The following is a 27,385-nucleotide window of genomic DNA, read 5'->3' on the forward strand; positions in this document are numbered from 1 at the left end:
CACGCCAGCTCGCCTCTCTCTGGCACACGCCTGGCACTCGGTTTGGCGGGGCAGATCTGGGGCCGGGTGGGGTTTCCACCCAAGGAGAGCAGTTCAGTGACCAGCTCTGCAGCGGCGAGGCAGGGGAACAGCGAGGAGAGGGGCGGGGGGCGGGGAGACGGGTTGACAGGGGGCAGGGGGCAGGGCTACACTGTTCCCACTCCGGGCTGATCTCGGGGCTGGGCACGGGGGTGTCCGGGGAGGGAGCTGCAGGCTCCAGAGAGAGACTCTGGTTATTGCTATGGGTGGGGAGCTCCGGGGCTGAAGTTCCTGCTCAGAGGCTGTTGCTGCTGCTTCCATTGTGACCCGGGAGCCCGGGCTAAGCCGCTACTGCTCCCCAGTGGGGTTTGTGACCTGCATTAACTCCCCTCTGTGCCCAGCCGGGGGGAACTTTCTGCGGTGCCTGGAACCAGCCCCTGGGGCAGCCCCGGGCTCTGCCGACACCAGCCCCTGAGCCGGAGCCTGCAGGTGAGGGGAGAGACCCGGGGGAAGGGTTGGGGCCTGTAGTGTGAAAAACGTGATTTGCTAGCAGTAGCAATTACTGATATGTGAGGCTATTTGCAGAAACTAGTCCTGGTTTGGTACCGCTCCCCTTTCCTATCTTCTGGTCCAGGGGTAGCAAATTGTAACTAACGGGGTTACCTCTGTCAGAAGTTGCCACCACTCAGGTTGTCGAACTCTATGGGTTGCCTTTGGCCATCACTGGCTACACTAGCGTTCTTTTCTATGCAACAGAGGGTGTCTGATGAAAAAACTTGACAGTGGTGTGGGATGGAAGCATAAAGCCTTCAGCTTCCAAACAGCCCTGCCTGGTGTACAAATGTATCAATTATCTCTTAATAGAGTGAGGTCATTTACACATAATTTATTATGCAGCTTATACATATTTTTGATGAGTATTTGTTATTAAAATATAAATTAAATAGCACAATGACATGCATCTTCACAATGATAACAAAGGTAAATGATGAAGGGCTACGAGTAATGAAAATAACATTTTAAAAGTAATCAATTTAAAGGAGCCAAAGTATATTTAAAATGGATTACAAGGAAGGGAGCTCAATTCAGGGAATCCCAGCAACAGACAAGAAAAATCTGTGAACTGCTCAGAGACTTTATGCAGCCATATAAACTGATAAGGGATTCTTTGTTTCTGAGGGGTGTATATGTAAAATGTTTCACTGAATCAAGTCTCATGTAACGCCTCAGTAGGTTACATCAGCTAGCAAGGAGCTGAGGTGACTAGGCATTGGGACACTTGTGTCTTTAAGAACCCAGCCCTGGGAAGCCCCATGCTGAGATGCACTGTCCTGGGGGGCGGGGGGTCAAAAAGCTTCTCTGTGGGTCCCCATTCTATTTTTTGCAAATACTGGTGTTTCAATCCACCTGGGTAACTTTTACCCCCTGCCTCTGCTGGGGTTTTGTCCTCAGTCACCCTCTGGCAGTGCCTTACCCCTGGGCTTAACTCCAGCTCCTCCCCCCAATTCCTGATTTTGCCCCTCAGCCCCTATCCCAACCCTGCCTCCAGCTGCTTGAGCCCCCCGGCCAGTGAATTTCTGCCCTCTGCCCAGATCCTGGCCCCCTCTCCTCTGATTTCCTCCTTTTAACCCCTGTAAAAAGCAGTCCACAGAATTTGATGCCAAGTAAGGGCATGGTGAAGGGGCAGTGACTTCAGCAGATGTTACTGAGCATGTTCAGTACACCCTAAATAGCAAATTAAGTCAGATAGCAGTTTTTCACATAACACCTGGCAGGAAAGTGATGCTGCAGAAACAGCCCCTCCTTGCCCCATCTCAGCTCCTGGGGGTCTTCATCAGGGCTGGCTCCAGCATTTCTGCCGCCCCAAGCAAAAAAAAAAAAAGAAAGCCGCGATCGCAATTGCGACGGGCGGCAGCAATTGGGGAAAAAAAAAAAAAAAAAAAAAAGCTGCGATCATCGGCGGCGGCAGCAGTTTGGTGGCAGGTCCTTTGCTCCTAGAGGGAGTGAGGGACCTGCCGCCCCCGAATTGCCACATGTGCCGCCCCTCTCCCTTGGCCGCCCCAAGCCCCTGCTTGTTAAGCTGGTGCCTGGAGCCGGCCCTGGTCTTCAAGTCACAGCACTGCTGCCCTCCCTGACAGCCCCCCCCCCCAGGCTTTGCTCCCCTGAGTGCCAGCTCTGGGAAAGCGAACACCCTGGGGCTGGGCCAGGGACCGAGTCTCCCAGCCCAAGGGGAGGGGAGAGGGAGCAGGAGGGAGACGGGGAGAAACTGGAAGGGAAGTAGGAACAAAAAGTGGGGAGGGAAGTTCCCAGCTCCCAGCCCTGCCCAGCTCCATTCACTGCAGCACCCCGGGGCAGATTGACTTTTCTGGGGAGAAGGTGAGGAGTAGGAAAAGGAAGAGCCAGTTCCTGCCTTTGCCTGGTCCCACACTGCTGGGGGGGATGTGCTGCCCTGGGGACAGTGTCAGAGGAGATTCCCCAATGTGGCTCCTTTTATCCTGCTCTTTCGTAACCGCTGGAGCACACAGTGATGATTAGTGTTGGGTGCAAAATTTTAGTCTAAAGGACCCTTTTCAGATGCTTATAATACACGCATAAGAATGGTCAGACTGGGTCAGACCAATGGTCCATCTAGACCAGTATCCGGTCTTCCAACCGTGGCCAATGCTAGGTGCCCCAGAGGGAATGAACACAATAGGCAATCATCAAGTGATCCATCCTGTTGCCAATTCTCAGCTTCTGGCAAACAAAGGCTAGGTACGCCATCCCTGCCCATCCAGGCTAATAAGCCATTGATGGATCTATCCTTCATGAACATATCTAGTTCTTTTTTGAACCCTGTTATAGCCTTGGCCTTCACAACATCCTCTGGCAAAGACTTCCACAGGTTGACTGTGTGTTGTGTGAAGAAATACTTCCTTTTGTTTATTTTAAACCTGCTGCCTATTAATTTCATTTGCTGACCTTAGTTGTTCTGATATGAGAAGGAGTAAATAAAGCTTTCGTATTTACTTCCCCCCCACCCCCCACCAGTCATGATGGATTATCATATCCCTCCTTAGCTGTCTCTTTTCCAAGCTGAAAAATCCCAGTCTTATTAATCTCTCGTCACATGGAAGCTGGTGGTTACACCTAATCATTTTTGTTGCCCTTTCTGTACCTTTTCCAATTCCAATATATATCATTTTTGTGACGGGGCGACCATATCTGTACACACTATTCAATATGTGTGCAATATGATATTTTCTGTCTTATTATCTATCCCTTTCCTAAGGATTCCCAACATTCTGTTCGCTTTTTTGACTGCTGCTGCTCATTGAGTGGATGTTTTCAGGGAACTATCCATGATTACTCCAAGATCTCTTTCTTGAGTGGTAAAAGCTAATTTAGACCCCATCATTTTTTACTACATGCATTTTGGGACTCATGCACTCTGGCAATTCCTATGTTCATCTTTAGGGATGAAATTCTCTGTCCAGGGGTGAATATTTTAGAAAGTTGGAGGAAAATACACATAGTCTGCTTTTGAGAAGCGGTCAGAGAAAAGAGATGCACTTACTAGAGGTCAGTGGTCGGGGAAGGGGGCAGAAATATTTTTCTAATTAAGAAAAAAATCTCTTTTCTAGCAATTTTAATGCCTTTTGGCTATAGATTTGACAGAATTCCTAAACTAGACAGGCTGCTCTCTGTCTGGTGACTATCTGTCAAAATATGTGTCCATGAAGACTGAGCTGTTTGTATTGAATAAAATGTGGTTACTCATTTAAGATCCAATCCCAAAGATGGTTACGTACATTCTTGTCTTTGAGAATCTGATCATTCCCATTGACTTCATTTAATAACTGTTACTGTGAGGGTTTAAAATGGTGTCAGTGTTTTTAGCCCATGTAGGAGCTGCTGGGTCTCTGCTGTAATTAGGTGACTATGGCCAGGATCTTAGATGCTGGAGCAGAAAGTTCATTTTCTCAGCCCATACACAAGCAGCTGAGTAAAAGGGCTGATCTCCAGCAGTGCTGGGCTGTCAGAACTGAACCCCAATGTGGCAGGCTCAGCACTTACAAAAATCAGGCCACTTATTGAGAGAACTGGATGTGGATTTAAGAGCTGAAATGTTGGTTGCTTTTTCAAAAATCTTGACTCAACCATTTCCCTAGTACAGCAGAGTCTACATTTGTCTGCAGAGAAAGAATCTGGGATGGATAGAGGATTTAAATGGATTAAAGCCCTTTCTGAAACCTCTCCAGACTGCAGAATCACATCCAAGATTCACTCGAGATCGTCCCATCCTCCCAGGTGACGGGGAAGGAAAATGGTTGCAGTGGAGCTGGTGACCTTCGAGGAGGTGGCTGTGTATTTCACTGAGGAAGAATGGGCCCTGCTGGATGCGGGTCAGAGAGCTCTGTACAGGGACGTCATGCAGGAGAACTATGAAACCGTGACCTTGCTGGGTAAGGATTCCTGTCCCCTCGGGTATTAGAAGCTGGGGGCAGAGGTAGGTTTCTGAAGCATCTGGGTCAGATTCTGTACAGGGATAGTCCCTGGTCCCCTGTATTTCAGAGGGATCAGGCCATGTAATCTGCAGCTCCTGTGTATGAGACAGTCCCCCAGTGCATCACATCCCACAGGACAGGAGATTCAGGGACGTAATGATGGTGTGGGTCTCCCCCTAATCAAAGCTCTCAAGTGGGAGAAATTCACTCTTTCCCAGGACTACTTCCATCCTATGAGGCCTCTGACCCCTCTGCCTTTCAGGGACATGTGTCTCCTGGTTTGGGTCTGCCTAAGTCCCCAATGGTCAGATTCTCCAATGTGCTTTACCTCCATCTTGCCCAAGTTCTGCCTCAGTCAGCTGAATTAGCTGGAGGCCCCCCAATGTTCTCAACTCTCCCATCAGTCGGGCAGAGAAGAGACCAGTGTCATAGAATTTCAGGGTTGGAAGGGACCTTAGGAGGTCATCTAGTCCAACCCCCTGCTCAAAGCAGGACCAATACCAGATAGATTTTTGCCCCAGATCCCTAGTAAGCCTCCATTCCCCAAGCATAATCTTCTGTAACTATATTGGTCTGTTACAGTATCCTTATTAGCAAGCAAAGTGGGTACACCAATCAAAGAAAACACCAATCAAAGAAAATCTTTTAAGCCCCAGTCGTTGGCACTGCTAGGCACAAGGGAGATCAGATGTCTAACGGAGCAGGGTTTAACTACTTCGACACCCTCTGTCTCCTTTAGGTGCTCAGGTGTTCAGAGAAGTCCTCTTTCTTAGGTCAGGAGTCGTCTTTTTCTCTCTTCTCCCCCTCCTCTTCGAATGAGGCCTTTCTTTTCTAGCCCTTATATCTTTCTTTCACAGAAGTGTCACATGTCCCCCAATTATGTCTAAGTGGCATTCTATAACTCATTTTCCTATGATAGTTTTGTGAGGGACAACTGAAAACAGGCCACTGTCTGAGGTTGACACCACTGGTAATTATTAACTTCTCACTGGGACACATCCATGTTTCAGGGCAACATACACCTAGGTGATGTCATTCTCTGTGTACTCTCTCTTTATGTACTTTACATGATTTGACCAAAGGCCACCACCAGTTTACCCCAAGACCCCAGTGATAGTCACAATTCAGCAATTTTCTGAGCCTGATGCTAACAGAACTCTGCTCCCAGAATCCTCTAGCAGATACCAGTTCAGGTTACCAGTTTTATGTCAGCACCACCTCAACAGTCCCCCACTTGATAACCAATTATTAAAAATCATTGTGATATTGCACCAATTAATTACTTACATTGGGCAGGGCCGGCTCCAGGGTTTTGGCCGCCCCAAGCAGCCAAAACAAAACAAAACAAACAACCGCGATCTGTGGCGGCAATTCAGCGGGAGATGCTTCGCTCCCAGGCGGAGTGAGGGACCGTCCGCCGAATACCTGGACGTGCCGCCCCTCTCCGGAGCGGCCGCCTCAAGCAGGTGCTTGAGAAGCTGGTGCTTGGAGCCGGCCCTGACATTGGGGGTATGTGCTTTCTCTCTGCTACGTCCTCATAGCTTGCACTTTTATTTGTTATTAGGTTAATTTTAAAAGGTCTTTGCCACCTTCACCTGTATCATTGGCACATCAATTTTAAAATACAAAAGCATACTGATAATACTTTGATTCCTTCTAGAATTCAAATTAAAATTGTCCATTTATTATTATTCCATTTAGGAACCTAAACTATAATATTATACCGTATAAAATCTCATTTATGTGTATTTTTTACATTTGCCTTAATGATTTTATACTTATGGGCAAGTGCTTCTTTTACATTTATTACAAGGTCTGCATTTTGTTTTATTTTATTTAGTGTATTTTCCTATGTTTGAAGTTCCATGTTTTATTCAGTACCATTTCACCCTGTTTTTTTTCCAAACTAGGGGGTGTCATTTTAAGGTGAGTTATATACGTTTTTTGCAGTCTGGGGTGCAATTGGTACTTCTCCAGTTGCCAGGTTTTATTTTTTGTTATACACCTCTACCCTGATATAATGCTGTCCTTGGGAGCCAAAAAATCTTACTGCGTTATAGGTGAAACTGTTATATTGAACTTGCTTTGATCCCCCGGAGTGCGCGACCCCCCCCCCCCCCCCCCGGAGCGCTGCTTTACCGCGTTATATTTGAATTTGTGTTATATCAGGTTGTGTTATATCAGGATAGAGATGTATTACTTTTTTTTTTTCTGATGCTAATACAAGTTTTTATTCATTTATTTTATAGAATTCCTACCCACCCCTTTTTCCACTCTAAATTTATAATTATCTCCGTTTCATTCTCCATTCCAATTTTGTTGCCATTCCATATTTCCCTTTCCCTTTTTTAATTAATGTGTCCTATTCCCCAGCCCCCAAAATACTTTTCCATCCTTCTCCGCGAATTCACCACAGCCCATTTCTTTTTGGTACTATTTTATAGTTCCCTATTTTATTTTTCCAGGCACTTGCATGTATTATCGGCCACATTTCTTGTACCTTTCCATTAGCTACACCAGAAAGGACAAGGGTGCACTGGTGTATGGTACATGTATGCACTTGCCCCTTCCACGTTTCTTGGCGTGATTGATTAATATAGGAATAATAACTCAATGCCCAATCATGTGTTCTCGGCTCATTACCTCTCTGACTTTGTTTCAAAATGTCTTTTTACTGTTTTTCCAAGGTTTCCTGAGCTTTCATACACACCTCTCCCCAGGACAATTCTGTGCGAATGTTTTTTATTTCTTTAACAATTTTCAAATTACCTTTTTCCAATAGTGTACTCAATTCCATCACGGAATGTCTCATTTCTTGATCCTTTATTTTCCCTTGCTCCCCAATATGTGCTGATTGTGACAATTGTTCCAGAGTTTCTCACTCTTTGTCTTAGAGTGGAGAGACTCTGTGTCAATTTGTCACCCCTGAAATGCACAAACACCTTTTGTTACTTGGGTCATATTTCCATTTAACTATTAAAGTTTGTTTCTTTGAGGATCCTTGCCCTCCTTTTTGCCAGCATTTTAGAGAGGAATTAATGCTACTGGAGCAAGCACTATTGAGGAAACAACCTTAATGTGACTTTCATACAGCAATTTTGCAGGGGATGGCTCAAAGTCCTTTCCCATGGCAAAGTTCACTTTGGCTGGGACTGTGATCAAATCTGTACCATTACCTAATTTAATGCTAGAATTTAGACTCTCTAAAGGCTCTTTCAGAACTTCCCCCTCCCTAGGAGAATTAACCCTGGAGGCTACTTTCATGTTCCAGGATTTCGCTTCTACTTTCCTTTTATTTCTTCGGTCTTCAGTCTTTTAAGGGTTTAAACAGAGTAATTGAGCACTCCCATTGGTAGGTTCATTTTCCTATACTGATATGTCACATCTGGTTCAATAACTACCAGTTTACATTTTTCAAAACTTTTCAATTAAACTGAAGACCATTTTTGCAGTGAGCTCTTCCTGGCCAATGGAGGGTCCAGCGGTTGGAACCCCATCCCACAACACAGTAACATTCAATACCCAAACACTTTTTTGTTCCCTTGATTACTTTTCCCCTAGAGGTGATTAGCGTACTTTACTTAACCCCTTTCCCCACAATCTTATCCAACAGATATCAGTGCCTCCAACCCACAAGGTAAGGTTGGTTTGTGCCCCTAATAAGGGTGCCCATTGTATTAAAATCCGAGTAACTTCACAATCTGCTGACTCATCCACTGGATGGGGTCCTGCGGCACAGACAGGTCCCACAACCAGTGGTCTGGAAACCACATAACAAGTGAGCCCACAAGCAGCAAAATGAAGCAGATTTCACAGCATACTTCTTCTTGCTTACATAAATTCATAGGTTAATCTGCAAAACCATAAGCAAACAAAAACACACGACTTCTAACGGGGCTTTATAGGTTAGTACACACTGCACAATTTATTAGCCACTTGGAAGGCCACCCACATCTATCTGAGCCAATTATTGGGACATCAAGCTGTAAGGGCCCATCGGCAGGTTTTCTGTACCTGTTTCCATGGCCTTCACAATTTTAGCTCCTGGTTGCAGCATCAACTGTGATTTAGTTCTTGCCATTAAATTTCCTAAAGCAAGTACCAAAGTCCTCAAGGTCCGCCCATCTGAAAGGGCAATGTCTGCCCCCCTTTCCTGAAGTTGTGGCCATACCTGTGCTCGCAATGATCCCCCACTAGACACTTCACATTTTTTACCATACCATCCTCAGCCTTGTTCTGTTTAATTGAAAACGCTATGCCCTATTCTAGCATGGTTGGGACTGGTAACTAGGTCAGCACCCACCTCTCATGAGCGCCCCCTCTAGTTGGGTGTGTCTGTATTCTTTAAACCAGTCCAGCCCTAGTATGGGGCTGCATCCACAAGACTTCCTCCCTGGAGACACTGTCTTCCTTCAGCTCTCCCTGGGCTCAGTCCCTGCAGCCAGACAGGAGCTCCTTCATTACGTCCCTGGTCCTGCCCCCGCTTAGCTGGCCGCTGTGCTGCAGTTCCCTCAGCCAGCCAGGCATGCAGTCCTTTCTCCTCCAGCTTCCAGCAGCAACCAACTACTGTTCTGTTTTGCAGCTCCTTTTATATGGCCCTCCTGGGCCCAGATTGGCTGCTTCCCCTGCAGCCACTCTAGCCTGCTTGGAGGACCTCTCCACTGTTCCTTTCCTGGGATGGTGTGGCAGAATCCTGTGGCCTCAAGCAGGGGGCCTTTAGGCCTAGTCCACCCCATTATACCCCTCCTTTCCCTGACAGGATTCGTGGTAGTTCTGTATTAGTCCTTGCTCCTTTCAAGCAGGGCTCCCTCCCCCAGACCTCACTTTCTGGAGAGCTTCTAGCCAGGCTTTGCCCTGGTGTCCAGAGTCTACTCTCCCAGGTCTTTCTTACCTGGAGAGCATGTTCATGGTCCCTTGACTCACTTTCACCTCCTGGGCTTTGGGATCTCTGTACGACAAGTCTCTAACTGTGTTTAATAATTGTACACTGTGTGGAGCAAAAGCTTTTTTTCCTCAGCGGTGAACTGGAACTCTTCAGTCAGTTGCTCATTTTTTAACTTAAGATGCTCCAGTTCCTTTTCTGCAGCTTCTGGATGTTTCATCATGTCCTCCTGTCTTAGGAGGGAGCTCATAAAGCCTGCCTGCATGATTCCCTTCCCTATCCTAGGGTTCTGTTCTCTATCCCAGCACTTTTCTTTCTCTGCTCCCAGCTGAGGCAAATCTGTCTGCGCCTCTATGCTAGTTAGCACACTGGGTATTTTAGCCTGAGTTGCCACAGGTATCAGAGGGGTAGCCGTGTTAGTCTGGATCTGTAAAAAGTGACAAAGAGTCCTGTGGCACCTTATAGACTAACAGACGTATTGGAGCGTAAGCGTAAGCTTTCGTGGGTGAATACCCACTTCGTCAGACGCATGCATGTTAGTCTATAAGGTGCCATAGGACTCTTTGTCACTGAGTTGCCACAGTATTCTGAACTTTGTCTGGGTCCCTGCTGTACTCTGCTGAGCCCAGGCCTTGGTCTGAGTCTCTATTGTATCCTGCTGTACCCTCTGCTCCTTCTCCCTCTGGGCCTGGGCCAATGCTTCCTGCAAGGCCAACCACTGTTCCCTCTGTCCCTTGCCTTTCACCTGTACATGGGCCAACTTCTGCTTTACCCAGACTAGCTGGCTAATAACTCTGTCTGGAGAAGTTAGCCTCATCCAACTCTTGATGACACTTTCTCAGCAGGTCCCTCATGTCTGGGGTATAGTGGTCTTGTGTCTGGGCTCTGTTCTGAGGTCTCCTTACCATGGCTCCCAGCCCGTCTGCTTTCTTTCCCAGCTGGGCCCAGACCCACTCAGTCCTGGGTTGCTGTCCTGGTCCTTCCCACATGATCGCTGAGTAGCCCATCCACTCTCTCCCCAAAATTATGGGCCGTGGCAGGTCCTTGAGCTCTCCAGCCCTGTACATCCAGTTCAACTTCTGCCGTGGGGTAGACTTGGGTTTCCCCATGTACACAGGAAATGTCTACTGGGAGGTGTCAGTTTAGGCCAGTTGCCCTCACCTGGTCTTCTCGAACCTAGGTGTACCCATACCCTGAGTCTACCAGACCCTTAACTACAGTTCCTCCCAGCTTGATTGTCACTGCTGATTAGACTCCGACTGATTAGTTCCAGTGTAATGACACTTCAGGTAGTTACATTCCATTTCTGGGCAGTGTCTTTTAATATGTCCTGGCTGGCCACACCTGTAGCAGACTACTGGGTCTCCTAGCTCCTTCCCACTAGTACCTCCCATAGGCTTCAGGGCTCCCCGAACCCCTTGCTGTTGTGGTGCACCCCCATAGTCCTTGGGGTCTTCCCCCTTGGAAGCCTCCTGGAGTCATCCCCTGGTGAACCCCTCTCAATCTGACGTACACCTTGGGCTATTCCTCTCCCTCAGCATCAAAGTAGGCCTCAGCTCACTTGACTGCTTCTTCCACTGAGGCTGGCTGGAAACACCTTACCCAGCTTTGCGCCCCTCCTGGTAGGACTGTCAGGAATTGTTCTAGCACTACCTGATCCAGGAGCTTCTCCACCAAGCTGGAGTCATCCTGCAGTCCATCCTTGTAGTCCATTCATCCAGCCCATACTTCTTTAACTTGCTGACAAGAACACTGTGGGAGACTGTATCAAAAGCTTTGCTAAAGTCAAGGAATAACACGTCCACTGCCTTCCCCTCATCCACAGAGCCAGTTATCTCATCATTCCCCAAGCATAAATCCTCAGTAATTATATTGACCTGATACAGCATCCTGATTAGCAACCAAAGTGAGTAGAGCTACAAATCCTAAATAAAGGCTTTTATGCTCCAGTCTTTGGCACTTCTAGGCACTGGAATGATCAGATGTCCAAAGGAGCAGGTTTTGGCTACCCCAATGTCCTCTGTCTCCTCTAGGTGTTCAGGATAAGAGAAGTCTTCTTTCTTAGGTCAGAAGTCGTCTTTTTGTCTCTTCTCCCCCTCCCCTACTAATGCCTTTCTTTTCTAGCCCTTATAGCTTTCTTGCACAGAGATGTCACATGTCCCCCAGTTAAGCCTAGCTGGTATTCTATAACTCATTTTTCCTATGATAGTTTTGTGAGGGACATCTGAGAACAAGGCACTATCTGAGATTGATGCTACTGGTAATTATTAATTTCTCACTGGGACTCTTGTGGGGGCATCCATGTTTCAGGGCAACATACACCTAGGCCATCTTGTTCTCTGTCTACTCTTTCTTTATATACTTTACATGATTTGACCAAAGACCACCACCAATTTACCCTAAGTCCGCACTGCCAGTAAGAATTCAGCAGTTTTCCCGGCCTGATGCTAACAGAACTCTGCTCCCAGAATCCTCTAGCAGATGCAGTGCTTCAGGTTATCCGACTTATGTTAGCACCACCTCAACATTGTCCCAGCGTCCTTCCCTAGCCACCGCTGATCACTTTCAAATGACAGTTCCTCACAGTGAAACAGCCTGAGGGATGGTTTATGAAGTAGCTGGCTGAGGTTGCAGACCTTCCAATCAACTTTGAAGGCTTTTCTGTGACAGTTGGTCTGTCTGTCTGTAATACAATAACTTTTGAGAGCCACGTCCCATCAATTCCAAAATATCAGGGAATGTTCTAGACATCAGTGGCCATAAGCTGATTATTGTGGGGAGAAATAGAAATGTATCTGGGGGGGGGGGGGTGATGGGGACAGATGCAGGAAGGCAAGTGGGAGGTGGAGGGGAATGGGAGGTAGGGTGAAACGATGAGGGAAGAGGGGGCACACAGAATCCCTGATGGGGTTATGGGGGCAGAGAGGAATGGAGAGTAGGGGGAGATGAGGGGCACACAGAATCACTGGAGGGGAGAGATGTTGTGTAGGGAATAGGGGGCAGGAGGAGATGGGGAGAGGAGGAAATGGGAGCACATGGAGCTCTTGCCATGGAGGAAGAATGCTCTGTTATGGGTGGAGGAGGGAAAGGGGCACACAACACTTCATGGAAGGGGGTGATGGGGGGTGCAGTGAATCCCAGAAATAAAGGGGGATGGGAGGGTGGCATGTAGGGGGAGGAATGGAGGAATGCCAGGAGCCCCCAGTGTGTGCAGTGAGCTTGGTCTACACAAGCAGCGAAGTGTGACAAGAATGATGCGGAATAATTGTGGGGGTTGTTCTCTGCACAGACACAAGAGAGGAAGGCTGCTACCCTGTTTCAGAAACTGGCCTGGGACTCAGGAGATCCCTGGTTGTGCCACAGACTCCCTGTCTGGGTTCTTGTCAATCAATTAGGCTGGGGTTTCAAAGGGTCCTGAGGAGGTGACTTGCACACCTCTCCCCTTATAATGTTTGAAAGTCCCAGCTGTGATCTCCTTGGGTCTCAGTTTCCCCTCTGTGAAATGGAGATAACGATCCACCCTTTGTCTGGCTCGTCTATTGACAGGGAAAGCCCATTGGGGGCAGGGACTGTCTCTCTCTAGATTCACAGAGGAACTTAGAGAGGACCTTAGTTGTGGTGACATTTAGTGTTCCCAGGCCTAGTTGCTGGGACTCACAAAGCCTGTGTTATGTGTCTGTGCTCCCTGTACAGTGAGTGAGGAGAGATGGTGCCTCTGGATGGGATTCACAACCAGGGCTGGATTAACCTTAGTGGGCCTGGCATCAAACATCTGCTAGGAGGGAGGGATTCCCCCACCCTAGTTTTGTGGAAGTTCAGCTCTAGGTGCCAATGTGGGAGGGGAGCTCAGAGCACACTGACCAGCCTGGGCCCTGCAGGACAGTGAGACAGCAGAACGCCCATCAGCTCCTGGCCCATGCATCACCCTGGGGCTTAGACGTTTGGATGCCTGGTGAGAGGATGCAATGTGGGAAATTTCACTGCAAAAATTTAGGCACCAAGCAAGCTCAGGGATCTGCAGGGTTTGGTGGCAGCTGAGCGGGGTTTGGTTTTGTGACTCCTAGTGCTCAGTCCCTGTGGTAATGGTACGGGGACTGGCAGATAAATACCACTGACAGGACAAAGGGGCCCTTATTCCAGTTGGAGATTCCAGATGCTGCTGTAATTAATACTCTTTTTCCCTCCTGCAGCAGTGGCAAAGGGTTACAAGAATTCCTTGTGCCAAACTCTCTGTCTCTGCTGAGGTTCCCCATCGTCAATGCTCCAGTGTTCTCCATCTCTGCTTTAGCTGTTGTGGTGGTCTGTTTGGAGGGGATCTGCAGTGCCAGATGATCAACAGTGGCTGTGGTGAAACGATTGTCATGCCTAGCTAATTCCTCTGCCCCTTGTTCTCCTGGCTGGGTAGAGTTTGTATTCAGTAAATGCTGGCATTGTTTGAGGTTCATGAATTTCCAGCAGTGAAGCATGATGGGAACTGAACAGATTTGTAGGACTTTCAGTCTGCATTTGAGTCGAGCTGTGAGGAGAGAGATTACTCCCAGTCTCTGGGTCTGTGGTGCACAGAGTAGCTCGAGTGGGTGTACAGGGACTGTTCTGACATCCGTGTCCACCAGTCCAGGGTGTAGATGGCTGTGCGTGTGGAAACAGAGATTTCCTGTGAGAAAATGAGCTGGACAGACCTGAGGGGAGGTTTTGTGCTGCTGTGTCTGAGGAATTGTCTGTGCATTTGTCAAAGTCCCCAACACCGTGAGCCTGGTTCATCACCATGTCAGACGGTGTCTCTATCCCCTGCTATGGGGAGCTTTTGGGAATCAGTGACTCTAGAGAGGGCCAAAGGGTCATGGTGGAAGCCACCTGAATATGAGCATCCAGTGTGATACTGTAGCTAAGAGGGTTAATATGATCTGGTGGTAGCTAAACAGGGGAATATGAAGCAGCAGTAATGAGGAGAACCTCATTGCTTCTTAACATCGCATTAGTTAGACCATTAGTGAATACTGTATCCAGTCCTGGTGTTGACACTGCAGAAAGGATGTTCACAAATTAGCACAGGTTTAGAAAAGAGCTACAAGAATGATTAGAGGACTAGATTCAGAATTTATAAGGCCTTAATGGATTGTTGTTATCATCTAGTCTGATCTCCTGTGTAACACAGGCCATAGGAGATCCCTCAACTAATTCCTGTGATTCTTTTAGAAAAAAAACCTTCATTCTTGATATAAAAAATTTCCAGTGATGGAGAAACCACCAGAGCCCTGGGTAAGTTTTGTCGAATGGTCAGTTAGCCTCACTGTTAAAACTTTACAACTTATTTCATATTTAAATGTCTCTAGCTTCAACTTCCAGCCACTGGATCTTGTTACACATTTGTCTGCTGAAGAGCCATCTTATGTTTAATTTCTGTTCCTATGTGAGACTTATAGATCGTTATCAAATCACCCCTTAGTCTAGTCTTTCATAAAGTAGATAGGTTGAGCTTCATTATAGGACCTGTCCTCCAATCCTTTTATAATTCTTGTGGCTCTTCTGTGAGGCCTCTCTAATTTTTCAACATCCTTCTTTAATTGTGACCACCAGAACTGGACACAGTATTCCAGCAGCAGTCGCACAACTGTCAAATATAGAGGTAATATCACCTCTGTATTCCTAGTTGGGAGTGCCCTGGATATCGGGTGACCAGATCAGAGATATAGAAGGGGGCGGAACAAAAAAAAAAAAAAAAAAAGGAGTTTCAAAGGGGCCGGGGGCATTAGCAGGTCCCGGCCGCGCGCACTCCCCACGCGGAGCTTCCCACCCACCGGCTCGCCCCGGGCACAAGCGGCATGCGGTGGGGCCGGGCAGGGGCAGCGCAGAGTGGGCAGAGGCCGGGTGAGCGGCGCGGGCCGAATCCCTGCTGCTGCCGGGGAGCCCCGCACCTCTCCCTCCCGCTCACGGCTGCGGCTCCTTCCCGGCGGGACACGCCTCCCGCCGCCCCAGGCACATGCGGCGCGCGTCCCCCATGCCTAGTCTCCCTCCCGCCGGGAAGGAGCCGCTGGAGAGCAGCCGAGCGGGAGAGGTGCAGGGCTCCCTGGCAGTGGCGGGACGCATGCCACATGTGCCCGGGGCGGGCCAGGGGGCGCGTCCCGCCGGGAAGGAGCTGCAGCCGCGAGCGGGAGGGAGAGGCGCAGGGCTCCCCGGCAGCAGCGGGTATTCGGCCCACGCCCCCGAGCTGCCCACCCAGCCCCTGCCCGCTCCGCGCTGCCCCCGCCTGGACCCATCGCGCTGCCCCGCGGGCTGCAGGGCTGAAGCAGCCTCCGCGCTGCGCTCCCAGCCCCGGGCCCTCTGTGTGCAGCGGCCCGGGAGCCGGGCAGGAGCCCTCTGGCGCAGTGGGGGGCTCAGAGCTGAGCCCCCCGTCTCCCTCCCTCCCTTGCCAGCCCCTCTTTGCCCGCCCGGTGCCTGGGTGCCGGAGCTGACTCATCAGCTCCAGGATCCAGGCGCCGCCACCACCCCCTCCCTCCCAGCTTGCACCGCCATGCACCTGCAAGCCTGGGAGGGAGGAGGAGTGCCGCGTGGTTGGGGAAGAGGTGGGGCCAGGGCGGGGATTTGGGGAGGGAGCCAATGGGGGAAGGAGGGGGCGGAGCCGGGGCAGCGGGGGGGGGGGGGGGGGCGAGAATCCCTCCGGGAGGGCAAAATTTCTTGTTTGTCCAGTATCCCAATCAAACATTGGTTGGGACGCGGGACAAAGAAGCAAATATCGGGACAGTCCCGATAAAATCGGGACGGTCTGGTCACCCTACCTGGATATGCATTCAAGTCACTTTTCTCAATAGTCACTTTTCTCACAGCAATGCACTGGGAACTTTTGTTCAGTTCATTATCCACTGTGATCCCCAAGATTTATTTTAGAGTTGCTGCTTCCCAGGACAGAGTTCCTATCCGTATGGCCAACATTCTTTGTTCTCACGTGTAAAATTTTCCATCGGACAATACTGAAAGCATTGCCCACAGCATAGCAAGCGATCCAGATTGCTCTGTGTCAGCGACCTGCTCCCTTCATTATTTACCACTCCCCCAATCTGTTTGTCATTGTAATGGGTTCCCACTCACTGCTAGATGCGCCTCCTTGCATCTCGGTCAGGGAATGTACCTTTCCTGGCATCAGGTGCCTTCTTGCTGCTTGCTGCTTACTGCTTACTTTGCTCTCAATTACTCCTTGCCCTCCCTCTCTCAGGTGATGATGCCAGGTAACCCAATTGATCTCTCAGGCCCTCAGTATCTCTGTCAGGGCTGGGTATGGGGTGCACACCCCATGACAGTCTTTTGTAAACTTCATCAGTACTAACTTTATGTTTTCTAGAAGGTCATTGATAAAAATGTCATATGGAGTAGGGCCATCAACCGATCCCCGCAGGGGCCCCACCTGAAACACACACCCCTTGTTTACAATTACATTTTTAGTCCTATCAGATTTAGTCATTTTTTTAAAACCCTTTAATGTGTGCCATGCTAGTTTTGTATCATTCTAGTTTTGTTAATAAAAATGTCATGAGCTACCAAGTCAAATGTTTAAAGGCCAGATTTTAAATTTATTGAACTGTCTAACTCCAATTGGGAGTACAGTACATGAACACTAACTATTAAATTAACATACTATATTTGTCAGTCAAACATGTAATCTCATCAAAAAAGATATCAAGTTAATTTAATATTTACTGAACCCTTCTGCTTTTTCTGCATTATTCTACCCTTCCCATCTAGTAATGGATCAATACTGTTGGTAGGATTACAGTTTTTCCTAATATACTTTAAACATGCTCCTTAATTCTGCTGTTTTGAGTTTGTTTTCCTTGTTTCCTTTTCCTTCCCTTATCAACAATTGCCAATTCCTAATTGATATTTATTACTATCAATTTTCTCTTTTATCGTTTGTTATGTATTTGAAAACAATATATACCTTCATGTGTTTGTTTGTGTGTATATGTTTTTGTTTCTCATTTTACCAGGTTTTTGTTGGTTGTTTATTTTTAAACAGTATGTCCACAATTTTTGTTTGTGGAATAGTAGGGTTTTTTCTTTTTTTTGGAAATTTATTAAAATGTTACTGAACAGTTCTAAATTAGCATTCACGTTTAAATTTTTTCTCTATATGATTTGTCACATAATTGTTTGTAGATTTGTGAAACTGGCCTCTCTAAACTGTATGTGTGTGTGGTATGAGAGTATATAGATAGATAGATAATATATCTATATGTAACCCTTCTCCCAGGTGGAGATGGCAGCAGAAAGGTCTTGGTTCAATATCTAGGGGTTGCTTTTCAACAGTACAATACAGAACCAGCTCAAGCCCCACCTGGTAACCTAGGAAAATTACACACCAGTTCCGGGTGCCTCTGAGAGGCAAAACTTCCCCACTCGCAAGCACAGAGTCTGAGTGTAGAAAAGAAACTTTGAATGAAAGAAGGGAAGTCAGCTGACATTAATTAGAGAAAATGCCACAAGCAAGATTCATAATCATAAAACTGTGAGCAGGACCCTCACCCCCAAGTGCAGGGGCAGTGTCTTCTGCCTCATGTTCTTGAATTCTACAACCAAAAGTTCCTTTATTGTGCCCCTCTCTGATCCCGTACTACAATGTGGTTGTCTTTGGTCACTGAGGACTCAGGGTTCAGAGATGTACCTCTGTGAGTTCACCTCCCACCCAGGGAAGAAGGCACCTTGCTTGTTCGGCTATCTGAGCACTTGCTCTGGCTGGCGTTCTGCTCTGCTGGCCACCCCACCAGCTGCTGTTCTGCTTACCATCCCACCAGAAGGATGCTTGCTGGTTACCTTTTGCTGCCATCAGCCTCTCTGCTGTGACCTCTGCAGGTCAGTCTCTTGAGGTTTCACTCAGCTCTTTGTGATTTCCAACTCTTAGAGGGGAGAACCCCTGAAGTGGGCAGAAAATCTGTCCCCTCACAGCTCTTGTGAACAGTTAACAAAGCAAAAGACTCCTAATGGAGTCTATTAAGCTCTATCTTTGAACAGTGAAAAGGAACAAGTTAAACTAGAGTGGGGACCCTTAGACAGAGTCCACATATCTTAGCAGGGATATCTGTTTCCACTTCCTTTTACTTTCCAAGGCTTCTGGCATTCAAGCCCCTGGCTTAGCGAGTTCATTACAGCTGAGGGTGACCCCCTCAATCAGGCTAGGTTAAGCACAGTTCTGCTCCCCTTTACTCATACAATAAACATAACAACATTGATAACAACATTTCCACTACCTCTGCATTTAGTACTAAAGTGATTTGTAACCCAACACCAGCCAAAGTTGATCATTTTGGGCAACATAGCTTCTAATATATAGTTTGCTCCTGAAGTCTCTCCCCCTCCCCAACTAGCTGTCAGGGGAGAGCTCATTCAGACCCAGCTTGCATCTATATATATAGATATATATTGTCTTAGTTTAGATTTTTTTCCACTTCCAAATATCAAATGCAATCTGAGCAGTGCTGAGTGAACTACTGTGACAAAGTGGGGATTTTCTCTTGTTATGTCGTATATGAGCCTATGTGAGTCTTACTGTTTTGCATGAATGCTTTGTGTGCCTCAGTTTCCCTGTGTATTGCACCAATGTCTAAGTGGTGGGAATAAGGGTGTGTGACTTTCGCAGGAGCTGCCGAGCTGCCTGCACGGATGCTATGGCTGCCCTTTTGTAACCTGAGACCCAGGAGGGTGATGCGACCAGGTGACTCTTGGCCCGGGAAGTGAGACAAAGGCCAGAGGAGGAGCAACAGGCAGGGCAGGGGCCAGGCAGCTGGAAGTGAGTCAGTCTCGGCTGGCTTGGGGTGCAAGGGGAGGGCTGGTTTTGTGCTAACAAGTTCTATCCTACTCTATGTTCCTGTTGACTAATAAACTTCCTGTTTTACTGGCTGGCTGAGAGTCACATCTGACTATGGAGTTGGGGTGCAGGGCCTTCTGGCTTCCCCAGGAACCCCGCCCGGTCAGACTCGCTGCGGGAAGTGCATGGTGTGGAAGGGGATGCTGAATGCTCTGAGGTCAGACCCAGGAAGGTTGAAGCTGTTTAGGCTTCTTGCCCTGGAGACAATATGCTCAGAGAGTGGAGGCATGCTCTCCCAGAATCCTGACTGGCTTCATAGGGAGTAGTTCCAGAGCATTGCTATGTTTCAGCATGACCTTTGACTTAAATTCTCCTTTGTAACACCGAAAGGTCTTCATAAATTGCACTTGCAAAAAAATATTAATAATTGAATTCTGCAGTCTCACCAAAGCAGGAGTGAACTCTTTCATATTCCTTAAATCTTTCTTTTTCAAAATGCCTGTGGAGTGTGATATTTGTCTCATAACAAATACAAAACAGAGGAATTTAATGGAACAGTGATCCATTACAGTTTTTTTCTTTTTCTGTATATGATGGGTAAAATCTGTACATTGTGGTAATTTTTGCAATGTTGAAGGAACTGGGCACATTTAGTCTATAAGAAAGAAGGCTGTAGGGCCACATAATAACAGACCCTAAATATGTAAAAGGCTGTTAAAAAGAGAATGGTGATCAATTGTCTTCCAGGTCTACCAAGGGTAGGACAAAAAGGCATGCTGCAAAGGAGATTTCAGTGAGATATTAGGAAAAATTTTCTAATGATAATGGTATGGAAAAGGTTATGTAGGGAGGTTGTGGAATCCCCATCACTGGAGGTTTTAACGAAGAGATGACAATCACCTTTCATTAATTGTCAAGTTTACTTAATTCTGCTTAAGCACAGGGGACTGGATAGATGACTTTTGGAGGTAACTGCAAACCTTACATTTCTGTGATTCTGTTTCTATGATTTTATGGCTTGCACCTCAGCAATCACTGATTTTTAATTTTCTGATCAGTTCCACTTTCTTTGTTGACATGAAGCCTGCCGTAGTATTCCCCTGCGTTAGATGTTTTAAGTTAGGACATTTTCATTTTTATTTTATTTTATTTTTAGAAATTCTGAGGACATTTTATAGTGAAAGGTTTAATGAGCTCAATCTATTTGCCTAAACAAAGAGAGGGTTGAATTCTGACTTGATCCTGGTACACAGATACCTACATGGGAAAGAGTAGAGGGGTCTTCAGTCTAGCAAATCAAAGCAAACCAAGATGCTATGTGGGAAGCTGAAGCTTGATCTATTCAGGCTGGAGATGAAGCGTGAATGTAGAACACTGATATGAATTAACCATTGAAACACCTTACCCCGGGATATGGTAAATTTTCTGTCACTTGAGAAATTTAAATCAGACCTGGAGATATCTTTATAACAATGTGGTCTAGGTCAACCAGAAGATATGGACTTGATGCAGAAATAACTGGCCTGAGTTTTGCAGGAGGTCAGACTATATGAACATAATGGTCCTTTTGACCTTCATATGTCTGGTTCTATATCTGCAGGTCTGTAAGTTACCTGGATACCTGTTAGTCTTGTCTCTAGATTTAGGCCCCAGGTCCAAAAGTCTTTCCTATTAAGCAAAACACCTAAGGAACTGCTTAACTCCAACTAAAGGCAATCGGACTCAAGCTTCGAGATTGCTTTGCTCAAAGGTGCGCCTGTGAAACTATACAGATGGACTTGGAGAGGTTTGTTGGAAGGGAGCATCTTCCAGCCCATCTTCCAGAACATTTCAGCCCAAGTGGGAGGAGAATGCCTACTTCTCCTCCAGAGTTCTCCTCTCTGGGTCTGTGCTATATGTAGCAGGCTGATTGGGTGAGGAGAGCCAGTATCAGGCCAGTGGTGTCAGCCAGGGTCTCATGGGTGATGGGGAAGGACTGGATGAGCATTGATCAGCATTGGGATGGGACCCTAGTGTTAGTCCATTGTGACCCAGGTGTGACCCATCAAGACCCTCAATGCCAGCCGGCAGAGGGCACACCATAGCCTAAATCACATCAGGCCTAACACGCTCATTGCCCCAGCTCACCTGTCATAATCTGTATCTAAAAGGGGTCAAATAAGGGAAGGGTTCCCAAACCCTGGGCTCTGTCCATGACATAGTCCCAGGTGGTCTGCTATGGGTTGAGTTTTGTGTGGACAACCCCAAACTTTATAGATTGGTAGAGTGGTGGCTGGTGAAGCAGAGCTGCCAACTGATGGGCAGAGGGTAAGGAGAAGGGACCTATCTCATGAGACGGCAGCTGGAGGAGGCTGCATGGTTCACGGCTGTTCCCACTCTGAGCTTCAATACCCTGCGATCCCTGGCTGTGCGGCCCCCTGTAGTATTGTCCCTAAATCGGGATCGATGAGGGGTGATTGAGTCCATTAAGGTAACAGCCAGTCCTGGCTAGAGCATCTGCCTCTGCCCAGCAACAGGACTGGCCTTAGGGAAAATGGTGACTGGGTGGGCCGGGGGGAGGGAAGCTTCCTGGAGCTGGGGGAGGTTCCCAGAGGAGGGTCTAACTCGGCTCCAGGAGCAGCCCATGCAGTTGAAGAGGATGTCCTGTCCCTCCTCAGTCTGGACAGGACTAGCAGGTGGACCACGGTACATGGTAGGAGCCCCTGGCTAGGGTGCCATCAATTCTGCCCATCCCTAGCTCTGACCCCAGAACTTGGGGGCTTGGGCTGGCTGTGTGTGTGGGGAGGAGGGTTATAAGATCCCCCTGATCGTGGTGTCCTGGCTGGTCTCCCATTACGACCACCCCTAAGGCCAACCCTGGCACTGGGAGCCCCCAAGTCCTTCCCTTGTTCCTGGGCAGGGGATGCCTGAGATACGTGACAGGTGCTGGGTGGATGACTGGAGCAGAGCTGCCAGATGACCACCTGAAGACACTCAGCAGGCGTCTAAGCCATAGTATAACAGTGGGGGCTGGCTGTGACAGCTTCTTGGCTCCTTTGCCCTCTCACTGGCCCTGTCCCCCGCTGAGATGAGGGGTCATATACATGTCCTATGGGGCCCCTCACTCTGACGGACATGTTAATAGTGGGTCTCTGCCTATTATGGGTGCACTAGTGGGTCTCATGGAAAAATGTTTGGGAACCCCTGATGTAACTTATCATAGGTGAACTGGTAACCCTTGCTCCAGATCAGTGCATCATGGGATCTTGTATGATTTATAGCCCAGTCCCTGTAGGGTGGGGTTGGGGAGAGGATGGAGCTTCTCTAGGATTTTCTGTTCAGACTCTGGGTCTGGAAGGAGTAACAGCACTAACATTAATGAATAAGTTCAACACTTGTTTCCTTGCCCACCCCTCCCAGCAGGATTTCCAGTTTCCAAACCAAATGTCCTTTCCTGGCTGGAACGACGGGAGGAGCTGTGGGTCCCTGATCTCCAGAGCCACGAGGAAAGGGAGAGCCCAAGCAATTCCCACACAGGTAATGAAACACCTGAGTTAGAAACTAATTGTTAAACCCTCGTGGCTGATGCCTCTTATGTATTTTCATCAAGCCTGTCTGACCCTTCAGCCCCTGCCTTGATCTATACTCAGAGGATGTGGAGGAAGGATGGGTCTCCTCCTCTCACTCCTCTGGGGAAGGGTATTGGGGTAGAAAGATACAGTTCCTGATATTTCAATCTCCCCAGCAGTTATTTGGGTTTGTTCCCCCCTTTCCTGTTTCCCTTTCTGAGGTTCCCTGTCCCTGGCACAGGGACTGACTCCTGTCTGGCTTCTCTCTCTATCCCTGCAGGTGATGGGACAGTGAGTGAGATTGAGGAGGAGAATCCTCAGCAGGAAGGTCCTGAGCGAGTGGAACCACAGTGGATGGTATCAGGAAGAGGTGAAGGGCATGTTTCACAGAGTCCTGAGGAAGGAGAGGCCCGTGAGAGTCAGAGCAGCGCAGAGAAGCATCGGGGAAACCTCTCAGAAGGGAGACAGAGTAAATCCACTCACAGGAGGAGAGGAGTCAAGAAAGTCAAAGAAACTATTCAACAGAGAATCCCCATTAGAGAGAGACCCTACATGTGCAGTTACTGTGGGAAAAGCTTCCAATACAGATCAGAACTCCTAGCACATCAGATATTCCACACAGGAGAGAAACCTTATGAATGTCCTCACTGTGGAAAAAGTTTCAGTCAGAGCTCAGCCCTTATTCAACATCAGAGAATCCACACAGGAGAGAAACCCTACAAATGTAATGAGTGCAGGAAAAGCTTCCGTTTGGGCTCAGACCTTCTAGCACATCAGAGAATCCATACAGGAGAAAAACCCTATGAATGCCCTGACTGTGGAAAAAGCTTTCGACGGCGCTCAACCCTTGTTTCCCATAAGAGAATCCACACGGGAGAGAAACCCTACAAATGCAATGAGTGCGGGAAAAGCTTCCGTTTGGGCCCAGACCTTCTAGCACATCAGAGAATCCACACAGGAGAGAAACCCTATGAATGCCCTGACTGTGGAAAAAGCTATCGACAGCACTCAGCCCTTGTTTGCCATCAGAGAACCCACACGGGAGAGAAACCCTTTAAATGCCCCCAATGTGAGAAAAGATTCACTAGGAAGTCACACCTTAATCAACATCAGAGAACCCACACGGGAGAGAAGCCCTATGAATGCCCCGACTGCAGGAAAAGCTTCAGTCAGAGCTCAAGCCTTATTCAACATCAGAGAATCCACACAGGAGAGAAACCCTATAAGTGCCATGACTGTGGAAAAGACTTCTGTGACAGATCAAGCCTCCGCAGACACCAGAGGATCCATACAGGAGAGAAACCCTATAAATGCCATGACTGTGAGAAAAGGTTCAGTCGGAACTCAAGGTTTATTAGACATCAGAGAACCCACACAGGAAAGAAACCGAATAAGTGCCATGAGTGTGGGAAAGGCTATTATGATAGCTCAAGCCTCAGCAGACACCAGAAAATCCATACCCGACACAAACCCTAGAAATGTCCTGGCTAGGGATGGGCTATGTCAGTAAAACCTTTGCCAATTCCCACATATCTAAGCAGGTCAGGCCAGGCTGAAATGGCCCTGTAATGAGGACATGCCATTGTTCTTAAAGCAGAGAGTGGAATCACTTTTCTGGAACAGAGCTGGCACAGCAAGAGGCTGGGCCTGAGATAAGAGTCCCATGTTGCGATGGGATTTGATTATTACTTCTGGAGAAGCTCTGAACATCCTCCATTCAGGTCCTTCATTTAAATTTTGAGTTCTACACCTAGGACCCTATTTTTATCATATGCTGGGACTTCTCATTTCTTCTTGATAGTGTTTTAGGCTGGGATCCACCAGGGGACTTAGGCGCTGGGACACTGAACATTCCAACACATAACTTTTAGGCACCTAGAAGATCACAGGAACAACACTGAGATCCATAAACCTGAATCAGGTGACTAGGCTCTCAGTACAATCAATTGGGCAAGATGGGCATCTTAGAACTGGATTCACAATAGCCAGCCCGCTGGGTGGGGAGCTACTTTATCTAGCCAACAGGAGATGCCAACAAGAGGGGTATGTCCTAAACCCTGCCCCTCTGACGGAGATAGGCACCTATCTCTGTTTGTGCTTTATGAACTAGTGAAATTAGACACTTCCCTGCCAATGAAACCCATCCGAGTATGCTTGTTCAGTGGCCAGCTAACTTCCCACAAAACAGCTGGGGGTGGGGGTGGTAGAAACTCACTCATAACCTTTAACCCCGTGATTGGGGTACTTGCACACAATGTGGGACAGTCCCAGTTCAAGTCCTCCTTCCACTTGATGAAGCAAAGTGATATGAACAGGGTCATCTGCCTGTCAGGATAGTGCCCTAACCAGTAAGGGTATGTCTACAGAGCAGCTAGCCACCCCCAGCTGGCCTGTGCTAGCTGACTTGGGCATGCTGGGCTGTTTCATTGCTGTGTAGACGTCCAGGTTTGGGCTGGAGCCTGAGCTCTGGGACCCTCCCACCCCACAGAATCCTAGAGTACTTGCTCCAGCCTGAGCCCAGAAATCTACACTCAAGGAAGGAGCCCCCCAGCCTGAGCCCCTCAAACCCAAGTCAGCTGGCACAGGCCAGTCACGTTGTTTTTGTTTTTTTGCTGTATAGACATACCCTGAACTAATGAATATTTTGATGTGGGACTGAGTCAGTCTCTCCTGTGTGTAAATATTTAAATAGTAACTTGGCCATAGAGAGCGAGAGAGTGACTGACTCTGCAGCCTGGGGGTTAGGGCATCCACTGGTAAAGTGGGCTGCCCTTGGGTGCAGTCCTCATTCTCCAATGACTCTTTAAGTTTCCCTGAAGACTGTAGCCAGTATATGTACAGAGATGTGAAGTAAGGCAGTAATGCAATAGACTACAGGTCTTAAGCCTGTAAGACAGTAGCTGAGCCCAAGTAGCTGAGCTCTAAGGTCAAAGCCTTTACATAAGCAGCTAACCCATAAATGACTTTATATTATAAGATGTCACAAGCTAGAGTAATATTATAAGTAAGTGTTGCTAAATTGCTGATAGGTGACCACAAGCAGCCTGTTTATACCAGTTTCAGGTATTTTTAAGTTAGGAATATCAGCAGATGTTTACCAGAATCCCATTGTAACTAACAGACATATATGCTAATAAGTTTGAGGTAATGGATTTTGTGAGCTTTGGAAGAAGGGCATCCCAACATTGATAGGGTGAAGAAATACAGATCAGGAAAAGAGGTGGAAATCACTACTGAAAATGCATTGGTATGACCGGCATTAGCTAACCTATGAGAAAAGGTGGAACTTGGCCTGTCCACTCCAGGGAGGTTCTCCTGGAACCTGTCAGGCCAAAGGACCACTTGTGGGTCCTCTAATCTAGTTGGGGGCTTCCCAGCAAAAGATGGTATGAATATGCAAATGAGCTCATGCCAGAGATTGTCACATCTTATATTGCCTCTATTTACTGTGCTAAGTGTAGTGTTATGACCGTAGTATTGCACTAACAAAGCTGTTACAAATTCAGAAAGTCTTTCTGAGGTGTCTGTGTCTCTGCCCTACCTGCAGGGGTCCTCACTATGATATTGTTCCTAAGACAGAAGCGGAACTCAGTCAAATCACTGATTGTTGCACTGGGAAATCTAAATAATATCTAACCAATAAATCAGGCAACAAGACAGACTGCTAAGTCTTACCCCGAAGAAGAAGACTGCACACTAAACAACAGATGAGAACTTCCACCTGCTTAAAAATTCAGAAAGGTTTAGGAAATCAATGCTTATTGCTAAAATTCCATGGGCAATGTCTGTGCTTGGAAGGAAGTCAGAATTTGGCCTTCAAAAGCATAATTATTGTTGTCCTAGAACATTGAACCCATAGGAGTTCAGATCTATTTCATAACACCAAAGTCTTGGGCTGTTTGGAGTTCTTAATTGGAAAATACCAAAGATGTATATACTTAACAACTTCCATCAAGCTATGAAAAATATCCTAGTTTCAAATGATGCAAAAGAAAAGAATTGCAGTAGAACTAGTTTTAAAAAATAGCACCTACAAGCAGTTTAAAATTGGGGAAAATGCTCCTCAGAACATAACTGAAGTTCTAGGATTTGAATCTGACATCATTGTGGCTACAACTGATTTGGTGCTGATTAAAAGAGCATGCTTTCACCTGTAATTGTCATTTATTGTTCACGTGTTATGTGCATAGTGCTGAGCTACTTTGCTTGGCTTACTAAATTATTTGGCTTACTGCTTAAAAGAGCTACCCTTCAAATCTTTGGTTTGATGAGGCCATAACTAAATCTCAGCTATATTTATTGTGTTATCAGTGCTCTATGGAAATTCATCTTTTGATGGTTAATTTTGTTTTGCTGTCATCTTTCAATTCAATTCCTAACCTAAAGTGCTGCTGACAATTAGCTACTTCATTCATCACTATTCTGCTCTGCCCTGTGTTTTGCACCCGCTCCCTGAAGTTGTCCGTCTTCGCATTTGTAAGTGAGAATTATGTGTGGTGTGAGAAGCATCCTTAGATTGCTCTCCCTCGTAATGTCACCCTGTGTGTGTGTGTGAGAGAAGTTATCTTCTCACTTAAAAAAATCTCACGCCAGTCTTTGTGTGTGTGTGTGTGTGTGTTCTAAACTTTAAATCCTTTTATGCTAATGTCAGTTG

The 27,385-nt window shown here is 47.3% G+C and overlaps 1 protein-coding gene across 1 annotated transcript; it reads left to right on the forward strand.

Annotated features, from left to right (window-relative positions):
• Positions 1-285: 285 nt before the first annotated feature.
• Positions 286-27,385, forward strand: LOC128848290 (zinc finger protein 501-like). The gene is made up of 4 exons (XM_054048202.1): positions 286-507; positions 4,267-4,463; positions 22,586-22,699; positions 23,012-27,385. The coding sequence occupies exons 2-4, from the start codon at positions 4,325-4,327 to the stop codon at positions 24,205-24,207; spliced, it is 1,449 nt and encodes a 482-aa protein (XP_053904177.1). The 5' UTR covers positions 286-507; positions 4,267-4,324; the 3' UTR covers positions 24,208-27,385.

Source organism: Malaclemys terrapin, chromosome 13 (assembly GCF_027887155.1).
Source record: "Malaclemys terrapin pileata isolate rMalTer1 chromosome 13, rMalTer1.hap1, whole genome shotgun sequence".
NCBI lineage: Eukaryota > Metazoa > Chordata > Testudines > Emydidae > Malaclemys > Malaclemys terrapin.